This window comes from Triturus cristatus, chromosome 2_1 (assembly GCF_964204655.1).
Source record: "Triturus cristatus chromosome 2_1, aTriCri1.1, whole genome shotgun sequence".
Lineage (NCBI taxonomy): Eukaryota > Metazoa > Chordata > Amphibia > Caudata > Salamandridae > Triturus > Triturus cristatus.
In genome coordinates, this window is record NC_140581.1 from 938,257,005 (window position 1) to 938,270,171 (window position 13,167).

The 13,167-nt window shown below is 46.0% G+C and overlaps 1 protein-coding gene across 1 annotated transcript in view; it reads right to left on the minus strand.

The window, feature by feature from the left end:
* UHRF2 (ubiquitin like with PHD and ring finger domains 2) overlaps positions 1-13,167 on the minus strand; it is an 898,530-nt gene that overhangs the window by 402,220 nt on the left and 483,143 nt on the right. Inside the window, exon 5 of the mRNA XM_085633451.1 lies at positions 12,696-12,805. Coding sequence (XP_085489577.1) covers positions 12,696-12,805 — 110 coding nt within the window. The remainder of the gene's footprint in view (positions 1-12,695; positions 12,806-13,167) is intronic.

Below are 13,167 nucleotides of genomic sequence, written 5' to 3' on the forward strand. Positions count from 1 at the left end.
CGGCGTCAGATAGGCCAGAGGGTTTTAAACCTCTACAGATCGCAGAGGTCATAAACCTTTTGCTGGCATCTCGGTCAGGGTCTCCTAGGGACCCTTGTCCCGTTGCGGTGTTTAAAAACATTCCTGAGGTCTTTGCAACCACCCGTACACCTTGGTTTATCACCATCATTGACTTAGGTCAATATCACAGAACCTGGAAATCCACTTCTATACTTCCCCTGATAAAAAAAAACACATTTGGATAAAAACGATCCCAACAATTACAGACCCATATCTCGACTCCCGTTGCCAGCTAAGATGATAAAGAAGGCCATCAACAGGCAACTCAGCTCTTTCTTTCAGAGTACCAACGCGCTTGACCCCACGCAGTTGGGCTTTCGTGCAGGACACCAGCACGGAGCTGGCCCTTACCAAGGCCATGGAGGAGGTTAGAGCAGCGGTTGACCAGGGAGGTGTGGGGGTCCTTATTTTACTGGACCCGTCAGCGGCCTTCGATACGGTCCATCATGATCTTCTGATGGACCGATTATCGAAGGCAGGGGTGCAGGGTAGGGCCTGGAGCCTCTTGAAACCTTTCCTGGCTGACAAAATCCAAACAGCAGATTTGGGGCGGGATAAATCTAAGCCTTTTGCTCTCCCTTGCGGGGTGCCGCAGGGGTCCTCCCTCAGTTCCACGCTTTTTAACATTTATGTCAGTCCGTTGGCGGCACTGATAAGATCCTTCGGACTGCAACTAGCATCCTATGCAGATAACACACAAATTGTGTTGTCCATATAACGATGGACTGAAGACGCTATGGCCTCCAGATGTCATGATTGCCTGAAAGATATCTCTGGCTGGATGGCCTCCAACTGCCTGAAATTGAACGCAGGCAAGACCACGGTCACTATATTTGGGAATAATCCCAATCTCTGGACACCTGACCTGTGGCCCGAAGAAATGGGCAAGCCACCAACTCCCACAGTTAAAGCCAAGAACCTGGGAGTGATCATGGATCAAAAACTTGATTTTGGAGACCAGGTCAGCTGAGTTGTATTGACTTGCATTTACCTCCTTAGAATACTGAGAAAAATTAAATTTTTCCTTCCAGCTGATTGTTTTAGAACAGCAGTCTCAGCCCTCATTTTGTCACGGCTGGATTATTGCAATAGTCTGTAACTGAACTTGAAAAAAAACCATCTGTACAGACTACAGCTTGTACAAACTGCGGCGGCCAGACTGCTAACAGGCACACCAAGGTTTGCCTCTGTTTGAGATGGACTCCTGCACCTGCATTGACTGCCAGTAACAAAACGAGCACAATTCAAAGCACTGTGCACTCTTTTTAAGTCATTGATGGGCAGTGGCCCAGAATTTCTGAGCAGATGCTTTGAATGGTATGTTCCGGGTAGAGCGTTGCGCTCTTCCAAAGGAAAACTAGTAGCTGTTCCTCGAATAAAAAAAGCTAGCTGGGGTGGCAACAGCTTTTCCTTTTGTGCTGCGAAAGCCTTGAACAGTCTGCTGTTGCATCTCAGGAATGACTCAGAGCTCCTTTCTTTTAGAAAGGGGCTGAAGACAGGGTTATTCGCGGTATAAGGCACCCCTCCTTTGTATCCTGTGAGTCAGAGCTTAGCGCCAGGACACCTTTGGGTATAAGTGCGCTTTATAAGTTTCTTTAACATAACATAACGTAACATTTTGACAGGCTGCAATGTGGCTTAGCAGGACCGAAACCGCTGGGTCTGACAAGTGGTGCCTAAACCGCTGCCGAAAAAACAAACTTAGATAGACCCAGGGTGGATACTTAAGGGGGCCACCACTCTTTTACCCGTTATGAATAAGATCGCTGAACAGGTAGTATCTAATCAGCTGTCCTCTAGACTGGAAGATGTCTGCTGTTTAAATCCCTGGCAGTTGTCCTGTGAGGCGGACAATCTACTCTAGTCACAGCCTTAGAAGAGTTTTGAATGACTGTTGATCAAGAGGATGCAGCTGCATTCTTTTTATTGGACTTATCTGCAGTGCTAATCAGCAGATAATTTTACATTGTGTCCATCTGCGGTTCAGCGTTGGATGTCTCCTTTCTCCAGTTGAATGCTAGAAAGACAGAGATTCTGCTAGCAAGTTGACAGGAGTTTATCTAGTCAAGTTCACTGGAAGCAGCCCTTTACCCTCTTCTAAGATCTAGGGCCTCATGTAGGTAGCCAAATACCGGTCGGTAACGGACGATTTTTGGTAATTATACCGTTACCGACCGGTATTTTGGCTTTTGAGATGTAGGGGGAGAATTTCTGTATTCGGAATTTACCGAATCGGTAAAATTAACGATTCGGTAATTTTACCGATTCGGTAAATTCCGAATACAGAAATGAGATGTAGGGGGACTGTGTGGTGTGTGTGGGGATTCGTTATTTACCACCAACTAATAGTTGGTGGTAAATGACGAATATGTGTGTAAATGCAATATTTTGCCCGTAGATGTGTGCAATGTGGCAGACACACATGCCCTCAGGGCATGTATGTGTGCCACATGTGCACACATGGCCGAATCAGGGGTGCAACAGGGTGTCAATGTGACACCCTGCCACCCTTGCATGTGCTCCCCCATTACCGAATCGGTATTTACCGATTCGGTAATGAGGCATACCTTCCCATCAATGGGAAGGTATGCCTCATTACCGAATCGGTAAATACCGATTCGGTAATTACCAAATTTTTCCGAATCGGTAATATTTACCGACCAATTACCTACATAGCATTTACCACTTCATAAATACCGAATCGGTATGATTCGGTATTTATGAAGCGGTAAATGCCAGCCCACCTACATAAGGCCCCTAGTCCTTGTGAGTCTATTTTGGTACAACAGATTAAGGTTGTCTCGTTAACCTGTTTTTTTCAGTTAAGAATTTGTCTTTTTAGACTACACAATTCCACATGCAGGTGGTCTTTCCCTGCGTCCTTCCGAGGATCGATTACTGCAGCATACTTAATTTAGGAATTCCTGATGCCTCTCTGAAAAATCAGCAGAGAATTCAAAACTTTGCGGTCAGATCAGTATGTAGAATAAAGAAAACTGACCTTGTGTCACAAGCTCGAATGAGGTTAAACTGGCTCCCTGTAAAGCTGAGGATTGTTTTGAAAAGTCTTAGTTTGATGTATACAACTTTTTGTCGCCCTGGCACTGAGAAATCCCAGCAGGAATCACACCTTCAGCCTTATATTCCAGTTAGGTGCCATCATTCTAATGAGCAACTCTTATTTGTCATACCATTTGTTGGGGACGGGTTGGGGACATGTTTTGTCCTTCTTAGGATCCCAACTCTGGAATAATCTCCCCTTTGGTATAAAATCTATCATTGCCTCTATGTCTATCAGGAAAGCCTTAACACCCTTTTTATTCTGTTAATCTGTTGATTGTCTCAGCGAGCTGCACTTTGCCACTAGTGTGGATTGTTTTGTAGCACCAGCATGCCTCTTAGTGTGAATGCCACTCAAAACTATTTTTCCATTCCATTTCATTCCTATAAAATCAAAAATATTTAGTGACTATATAGCGTTGACAAACTTACCTCGTGGGCAGCCTTCCCTTGATTCAAACCTCAATCCCAAAGCCAAGAAGGAATTTCCTAGATATAGGTTAAATTACTCTTGAAGTTTACAATGTGTTAGAATATTTCCAGTCAACATAATATGCTATGTAGACTGTGCAAAACAGTGGAGAAAAAGGTCAAAGATATTTTATGTTTATACCTTGTATTCAACTCTCATACAATCAAATAGTTCTGATTGATGTTCAATGAAAAGAGATGAGAACTATTGGAGACGTGGTTTTCTTCAGCTACAATGGGAACATAAATACTTTTATTGGTTGTATAACTAAACTGTCAACGACTGGATGCAGTGAAGATCTCTCTCACTTTTCTTGATTAGCTGGAGAAAGAACCCCCAGTAGCCATGATGCCACCCTACAATTAATATACAGATGAAAGTTGTCACATTTCTCCTTAAGAGAGCCTCAGTTGAGAGGGAAATGCCATAAAGCACTTATAAAAGATTCATGCTAACACGAGTAGTTCTTGTTTATAGAAAATGAGTTTTACAAGAGTTGGAAAGCAGAATACCAAAATTCTCCTGAGGCGGAGCAGAGAAAATCAGCTGCACAAAAAGAGAAATAAAAAAATCAGGGAGAAAAAGTAGATTAGGTGGGAGATGAAAAACAGAGAATTTGAAAGCACAGCAAGACATCATTCTCAGTCCAAAGGCTCCTTGTACACGAGTTAGATAGGAAAAGACCTCACCCAAAAAAATGTTCTCCACGCAAACTGGAATCTTGACCATCTTGGTTAGAAATGGATATGAGCCTAACTGTGCTCCAAACGAAAAGGCTTTTGAATGCCAAAAACAAGAAGGGAAACCAAATGTTTGTTATTCTGCAAGTGATTCATTTGGTGTCTCAGGTTGACCATGTACATGTGCTGCCTTTTCTGCTGACTCTTCAAACTGGTGTCCTGTTTTTTTTATGGGAAGACATCCTAGTGTAATTCAGATGATATTCCAGTGTACCAGCATTCAAAGACCCATTTGGGTGGCAAAACAAACTTTACACTGCTTAATATTTAAGCTATGTACTAGTGTTTGGAAAATCACCTTGTAGTGTCTGCCATCACAAAAAGAAAGAAATCAAGTCAATTCTCAAAACTATATGACCATTGCTCTATCTTTGAGTCCCAAGAACGGTGTGGATTCTGCAGAGAACACTAGTGTGTCCTTTGCCCCCTACTCACCACTGTGGCCTCGGAGCCTCGGACATTAGTCCCCCAATGAACTCCTGATCTATTTACGGTCGGAACATCCTCCTTACTCAATAGATATTTGGGTGAGACCCATTCTAGTTTGAGCACAGCGTTTGTTTGGGCCTGTGATTGCAGCTAATTGTTCTGTGACTTTACCTGGCCTGACAGCAATTGCTCTGCAAGCCTGGAGTAGCACACAAGAAGAGGCGGGTCAGGAAAACAAAGGTGCTGTTCCTTAGGGGCTGCAGAACGGCACGGACCCCTCAAACAGGTTCCACTGGACAACAACACAAGATACAAGGTCCCTCTGAGAATTTTACCAGCATACAGGTTTACAATTTACATTTGCTAATCCGCGGGTGGCTCCGACAGCAAAAGAACGTGATGGAGAAGAAAGTTTATGAACTAAGCATTAGGGTCAATGCAAGAACCTAAGTTGAGTAATTTATTACATTGTGAGGCTCCATCTGTCTATTCCAGTAGTTTTACTATTGTCCCAAATTATTATGCTCGATTGATTAGTCAAGTATATTTTGTATGCGGTGCATAAAATTAGGTGCTTTTCTTACTAATTTAAAGCACTAGCTGAACAATTATATTGTGTTATTGATTTAAGACTATTCATCACCATACCATCTCCCAGAGTAAGCCTTGGACTGCTCAATCCTCTACTCTAAGAGTCAAGTGCTAAAGGGTTGTACTTGGTGCTCAGTGTTCAGAGCCCTATATGGTCAACCCTTGTACACCAGAGGCAAACAGAGTCAATTACAGTGATTGAGGCCCAGAAATGTTGGAGTGCCCAGACCAGTTCTGACAATTAGTGGTAAGCTTGGAATTACTAGAACTAATTTCCAAGTATAGGACTTAAATAAGTCCAGTTTTATTATACCATAACTTTACACCAAAAAATGGCAGATTCAAGATGGAAAGTGTAAAAATGAAATACTTATCCAAAGATTAGTTGAGCGAGATGTTTATGGATAAGGGGTGGAGGGCTCCAAAATGGAAGGATAGGGAAATCCTTGAAAAGCAAGCTATTGAAGAAAAGAATTGGGGAGAAAGCTGTAAAACTCAGATTAGGGTACCATGGGACACAGAAAGAGAATGTACTAACAACAAGCATTTGCAGCCCCCTAGGGCAGATTTTCGTAACCCTAGTGCGTTCCTAGTTTTTTTCTAGAATTTCCATGAGACAATCACCTCCCCATCTTGAAAGAACCCCTTTCACTAGTCCAATGACTCCTCCTGGAGTCACATCTAGACGACACATGAAGTTGGCCCTTCAGAAAGGAAAGGCAGGAAACCTTTACGGGTATTACTTTATACTGTATTTTCCTCAAATATGTTAATATTGTTATTATTAATCTGCTCTCTTTATACTTGTGAAGCGCTCCGATGCCCGCAAGGATCAAGTTTGTGATATAAAAATAAATAAATTAGAGTGTTTGAGTTAGAAAAGATAAGATTTGCTTGACAGAAAAAGGAGACGAAGGGACAGACAGGAGAACTGGTCCCAAGAAGAGACAAAGGGAGAGGGAGGGACCAAGGAAAACAATAGGAAAAGGAAAGGCAAATACAGCAAAAAGAAAGGGAACTGGAAAAAGAGTGAATAGCTATGAAAAAGCAAAACCCAGGCTTGCAGTGCAAAGGGTTAGTTCTGGAATAGGTGAAGGCCCCTCCACACCTGAAGAACTCCAAGCCGAGGTTTCAAACGATCTTGTACACAAGTAATGGCCAACCTGTGACATTTTGGTATGTTTGTTAGCTAAGAAATCACTTGCAAAGCTCAGGGAATGAAAGAGCTCTACTGAGTGGACTTTCCACAGAGGAGCTGAGGGTGATGATTTGAATTATGAGTAAATGAAAGAAGATCTCTTCAGAAGCACAGAGCAGAACTTAACACAGTACATGCAGAGATTTTGGCAAAAGTAGAAACTGAATGGTGGTATCTTTGAGAATTCGATAAATGATGTACAGCATGGTTTGAATGAATGGGCGAGAAGGATGGAAGCAAAAGACTACTAGCCTCTTAACCAGTTCATGTTGGCCAAGCGACACAGTGAGGAGTGCTCTATCCCTTTCAGGCAGCATGTGTCTGATCCGACAGAGGATCCAAAGAAACATGCAGTGGTGGCTGAGTTGTGGCTGAGTTGTTAGCCAACCTGGTAAAGGGGCTGGAGCAGCACAGTTTTGCGTCCAAAGAGGAGATGAACTCTCAACAGAATGGTTTTCAGAACAGTTAGAGTAGTTCTCAATGGAATCGTCAGAGTGTCCAGAGGAAACAACATGGAGCACCTGCTTGCCTAGGATGAAGTAGATAGATGTCAATGGAAGACGGCTATGGCTGGCAAAGGAGTGAGAAAGAAGCAAGACACTGGTTTGTTGCCTTTTGGCCAATGATTTGATTGGCCAAGGAGGCCAAGAGCATTGTTCAACATCCTGACAGACAGCACAAGCCAGAGTGCTCCTACTGGACCCTTCCCACCCGTGGTTCTTGTGTGGTGGACACCATCTGGCGTCCTTCGTGGCACCTGGCGGGGCAGCAGGGCTGAATTGCAATGACCGTCGCGTGGGGGAGAGGAGCGCATGAGATGGAGGCCAGGATGCCGCTATACAGGGCGAAAAGCGTTACAACAAACAAATGATGGACGGAATGCTGACAATGCAAACATTCTCCCCCAGTCAAGAGAGCTGGGTTAAATCTATCGTTCTTTTGCCCACTACGCCACCCCAGTTCAGACATGGCCATATGCAAATCAGTCTTGACCCTGTGCCTCATGGGAACAGTCCAGCCCGAACTGCCAAGCCATGTCTTCCCTGGACCGGAATCAAGCATCCTAGGACCGGTTTCTGGCTATCAGCCGTCATCAGCCAGGATAGCTTGACTCCAGTGGCGTAGTGAGCACGGGTCCCACGTCTGGGAATACCCATCCCACTTAGGGCGAAAAGCGTTACAACAAACAAATGATGGACGGAATGCTGACAATGCAAACATTCTCCCCCAGTCAAGAGATCTGGGTTAAATCCATCGTTCTTTTGCCCACTACGCCACCCCAGTTCAGACATGGCCATATGCAAATCAGTCTTGACCCTGTGCCTCATGGGAACAGTCCAGCCCGGCCAGAAACCGGTCCTAGGATGCTTGATTCCGGTCCAGGGAAGACATGGCTAGGCAGTTCGGGCTGGACTGTTCCCATGAGGCACAGGGTCAAGACTGATTTGCATATGGCCATGTCTGAACTGGGGTGGCGTAGTGGGCAAAAGAACGATGGATTTAACCCAGATCTCTTGACTGGGGGAGAATGTCTGCATTGTCAGCCTTCCGTCCATCATTTGTTTGTTGTAACGCTATACAGGGATCGGTGAACAGTCCTGCAGAGCCCCCTGGATTCACTGGGTCTCCTGGCCCAGAGCCACTTGACGGTGGCCAATGATAGTGAGGTGGAGTGTTCCTTTTCCCCCCTGCCTTGGACTGAGGAGATCTGGGGTCGGAAAACAGATCTGATGGAGCCAAGGCACACCGGGTGAAACTGAAGGACCTCGGACGGGCCTACTGGCAGCCAGTGCGGCGACGGTGGTGACAACGCCACGTAAAGGTAGAAGGCAACTGCGGAGCCCCGGCTGCTGTTTCCCCCCTGACTTAGCCACCCTCGCGGAGTATTGGGAGCTCTGTTGTACCGCCTCCCCTGCGGAGATTAACTAGGAGGTCGGGTGGGCTTCTACAGGGCTCGCCGGCTACCCGGACCGCGATTGAGCCCCACTGCTTGAAGACTGGGCTGCCCCCTGGGGAATGCTGTGAGTCCCCCTTGCTGCGACCGTTGGACTGTTCCATCGGGGGACATACTGGGGAGCGGCGTGGCAGAAGCTGGAAAAGGACCTAGCCGGTTTGGATGGGGTGATCTCGTGGAATGCAGCTGGCCCACCTGCGCACTACATGCTGAAACCTTGTGCTCTGGCTTGCCCTAGGTTGGCTTTGTGAGAGGAGGGATGGCGTCTGCCCGGGAGGTGGCTCCCCGCGACTACCTGAAGAAGCTGGGGTGTGGAACAGTGCCCTGATGATAGCGGGCCCAAACAAATGGTGCCTCCTCCGTTGCTCCGAATTGCCAGATGGGCACGGCTCAGCCATCCCTCCCTGCCCAGGCTGCCCCCTCCTTGGGCGATACTCAACTCCCTCTCCTCTAAGGAGAACATCGGGACTGCTGGCCTCTGACTGCCCGTGCTGCCTTGAGGCAAGCGGTCGACTTTGAGTGGTACACATTTGTCTGGCCGGCCTTCTACAACGGGGGGTGGGGCATGGATGCTAAGCAGGGGGCCCCTTTTGACCTGAGCCGGGATTCCCCACTCTAGAATCCACCCACGTTGCCGAAGATGAAGGGCCTAACCTTGCTTCACTACACTCTTACGGTCTATCTGGTGATCCTCATGTGACTGACAATGGGCCGTGATAGGCTTCGACCATCCAAGGCCACTCAAACGAGGTGTATCGGCAGAATTCTCCTTGACACTCACGGCCTCACCCGCTGTTGACCTCTAAACCATCCTCACTGTGATTCAGGCCTCTAGGGAGGCCAGGGTGAAAGGCATCCATATTGACATCTCCCTCCTGCACCAAGACCTTCTCAAAGGTATTTGAGAGAGTTACTGAGGCTGAAAAGTGGATCTTAATGACCGAAAACGACGTTGTGACCCTTAAACGTCAACTCTCCATTGTGGCGGTCTTCACCGAGCGAGCTGAGGAGACTGAAAATCATTCCAGATTGAACAACTTGCGTCTGATTGGCCTGTCGGAAGGGGTGGAGGATAGCCAGGATGCATAATCTTTTGGAGGACTGGTTCCAGTCCTGGGCTCCAGCTGTCCGTTTGCTTTGCGGTGGAGTGGGTGCACCGTGCTCTGACCAAAAGGTCCCCACCCGGGGCCTCTCCCCGTTCAGTGATGGCACGCATTCTTAACCACAGAGACACAATCCTTCGATAGGCCCGGTCCCACCCCAACCTATGACACTACAATCCCAAAATTATGATCTTCCCTGATTAACCAAGGAGGTCCAACAGCGATGTTGCACATTTGAAGAGGTAAAGCAAAAACTCAGTGCGCTTAACATCCGCTATATGCTCTTCTTTCCGGCCCGGGAATGGGCAACAAAACAGCGAGCGCTCTGCAGAAGGGGTTTGAAGGACTGGGATGAATCCGCGACGGGACAGCCTCAGGTGCTGGAAGAGAGAGCCAAATCAAGGAGAGCGACAGACTGCCTTAAGCCCAGCTCCAGTGATTGTTGCACGGCACACCGCAGATCAGGAGGCCTCTTTATCGGATACTCCGGTCTGATGAGATGCGATGAGATGCGATGCTTGGGTTCAGGACGGGTATGGGGCTAGCAATGGAGAGGCTATATGGAAGACTGCACTACTTTTTATACAGACGATGTCCTGCTCAGTGACCCACAAACGACGAGTCCTAGGTACCTTGAGATACTTCGATTATATGCTGAGGCATCTGGGCTACGGCTGAATGGCGGCAAATCTCTTCTGCTATTGGTAACTGGTATTGTGGCGGGACGACACTGGTGCCATGACATTCCTACTCAAAAAATTCCTTTATGTACTCTGGGATCCACAACCTCTGCCTTCTGACACTGGCCTCTCAACTTTTGTATTCTTTGATTGAAGTTGGAAAGCGACTTGAATAAATGGAGTCGCCTACCATTTAACCCAATGGGACGAATTGCTTTGTTTAAAATAATGTGTTTGCCTCAGTATCTCTATGTCCTGGCGAATTACCCTTACCCTATTTCCCGTACATAGTTCAGCTCCCTTACTTTGAAGTTAACTTCTTTCATTTGGGCGGGTGGGCGACACCATGTGGCCTTCGCATCAGCCTGAAAATCACCATTCGATGGAGACCTCGCCACTCCTGACCTTTATGGGTATTATCTTGCCACTCACCTGGTCCCTGTGAATGAATGGTTTAAAATCTTGAACTAGAACTTCTAGATTTTGATGGTCTTCTTGATCTTCTCTCTGGCACCCCTTTGCCCTCTATGGTTCCGTCCTTCCCTCCAGTGATGGAGTTAGGCAGGAGAGTAGCCCTATGCCTCACTCGATGGACGCGCCCCCTCACAAACATGACACTGCTGTTGCATAGCACCTAGCTGGATCACGTGGCTGGCCTTGCAGGTATTCTCAACGGAACTGCATCAGTACTATCTGGGTGGCATTCGTAGAGGGGGACTCCTAATGTCCTTGCAAGAATTACAGGAACAATACAGCCTACCACATACACAATTATTTTGTTATCTACTACTGCATCATGCTCTCTTCACTTCCTGGCAGACACGCACATCTCTGAATACAGCCCCCATGAAGCAAAGCTCATGACAGGCCATCTAGGCAAAGGTGCAATCTCTATGATCTATCGCTCCCTAATGATCATTGCGACGGATTTCTTCTCACACCTCCACCGTATATGGGAGGACTGGGTGGGCGATCTGGAGGACGATGACTGGAGGGAAGCCTGTCTGGTCTCAAGGAAACTAGCTTTTGCCCTCACTTGAGGATCGTCAAAGTTAACTACCTTCATGCAACATACCTGTCCTCCGATCGACTGCAGCGGATGGGCCGGGAGAGACAAGCTGTCGACACACACTGCTAAGCCCCAAGTGCTGACTTCTTTAATTTGGTATAGTCCTGCCCGCTCTTCATACCTTTCTGGAATGGAAGGAACTGGGAGATTTCTGAGGTCCTGGGCCACCACATTGAGTTGGGTCCTCGGGAGGCACTATTGGGTTTATTAGAAGGCGCTGGTGAATCAGGTGCATACAGAATATTTATTGGGGTGGCATCCTTAGTGGCCAAGAGAGACATTGCTCACTGCTGGAAACGTCCAGAGGCCCTTTCCCTTGATGTGTGGTGGTAGAGCGATGATTGGTATGCGTGCCAAGAACGCCCAATTTACGGGGCCGGTAGCCTCCCTCGGAAACACAAGAAAATAGGGGGGTGGGGGGAGCACTTACCATGGATTGCCTCTGTAAAGATCTATTTCGGCTGGGAGGTTGTTAGTATTCGATGATCGAATGCAGACATGTGATTTCACTTGGTTGTAACTAAATGATGATGCTGTGTACTACTAAATCTAATCAAATTTGAGTTTAAAAAAAATTAATATTTTGCTGCGACTCCTTTATATATTTCAAGCTTTCCCCTTAAAAATGGAGCATTGTTTCTTTGACAGACTGTGAACGGCGACAGTGTGGTTTGTCTGGAGGGAGGTGAGACCCCCATGTCCAGTTGAGATTATTGCACCAGCAGAGAGAACATGGAGGAATGGCCCTCTTTGACTTTGAGATGCCCGACTGGGCATCTCAATTATGGATAATCAAATAATGGTTCAAATCTGAAACGGATACAATTTGAGCAGGAGTGTAGTGGTCCGGATAGAGGGAAGTGGGGAGCCTAGGGAATTATTCAGATCTGCTGGACACATGATCTAGCCTACATTTGCATTAAAACTTTCTCATTCTGGGGAAGGGGAGATATTGCTGGCACAAGAGAGGATTCACGTAAACTGTAACAAAATGCTACACATCTATATATCACATATTATGGATAAAGTGTTTCTCCGTAAGGTTTTTATTTGTGATAACACATGTTTTGTACCCAAGGGAAAAAAACAATATATAGTTCACAAAAAAATAATAAAGTACTACTGAATAAACATTGCTGTATCATCACACATGTATTTACTGCTATATGTAATGTCAGTTTCAGCCTGTCAATGAAGAATAATCCAAACATATGAATCTTTGAACGATTCAGAACTAAAAAAACAATAGTTCCAAAGTACCAATAGAAAACTGCCATATTAAAAACTGATAGAAACATTTTGGGCTTTTCAAAGCAATGGCGTTAATATCAATTCTTACTTTTGAAATCTCCATCACCAAATGTCAGAGGATAAGCTCCAGGTTTTTCGTTCTTGTACAGTTCCTCTGGAAACTGAAGTTTGCATTCTGGTCCCTTTTCATTCTGCACACTGAAAAATACAAGCACTTTGAAATAAAGGGGTACTATTTTGGTCAGCTTGACACAATAAACAAATTATGCCTGAAACTGTTGCAAACGTCAGTAATCACTCTACTGTAAAATGCTACATAAATCTGGCAACATATTGAGGTGCTAGTTATTATACCAATAAATATATGTAATAGTTGTATTGTGAATAGCTATTTATACATTTTGACAAATAGGAGTCTGAGCCACCTCAGTTAATTGCAGCAACAAAACTCATTCACTGGCAGTGAAGCGGGAAAACAAGTAACTTACCTGAACACTGTGGGTCTCCAGTATTGATATATTTCACAGACTGTCATGCTTGAATCTAACCAGTCGTTGAGG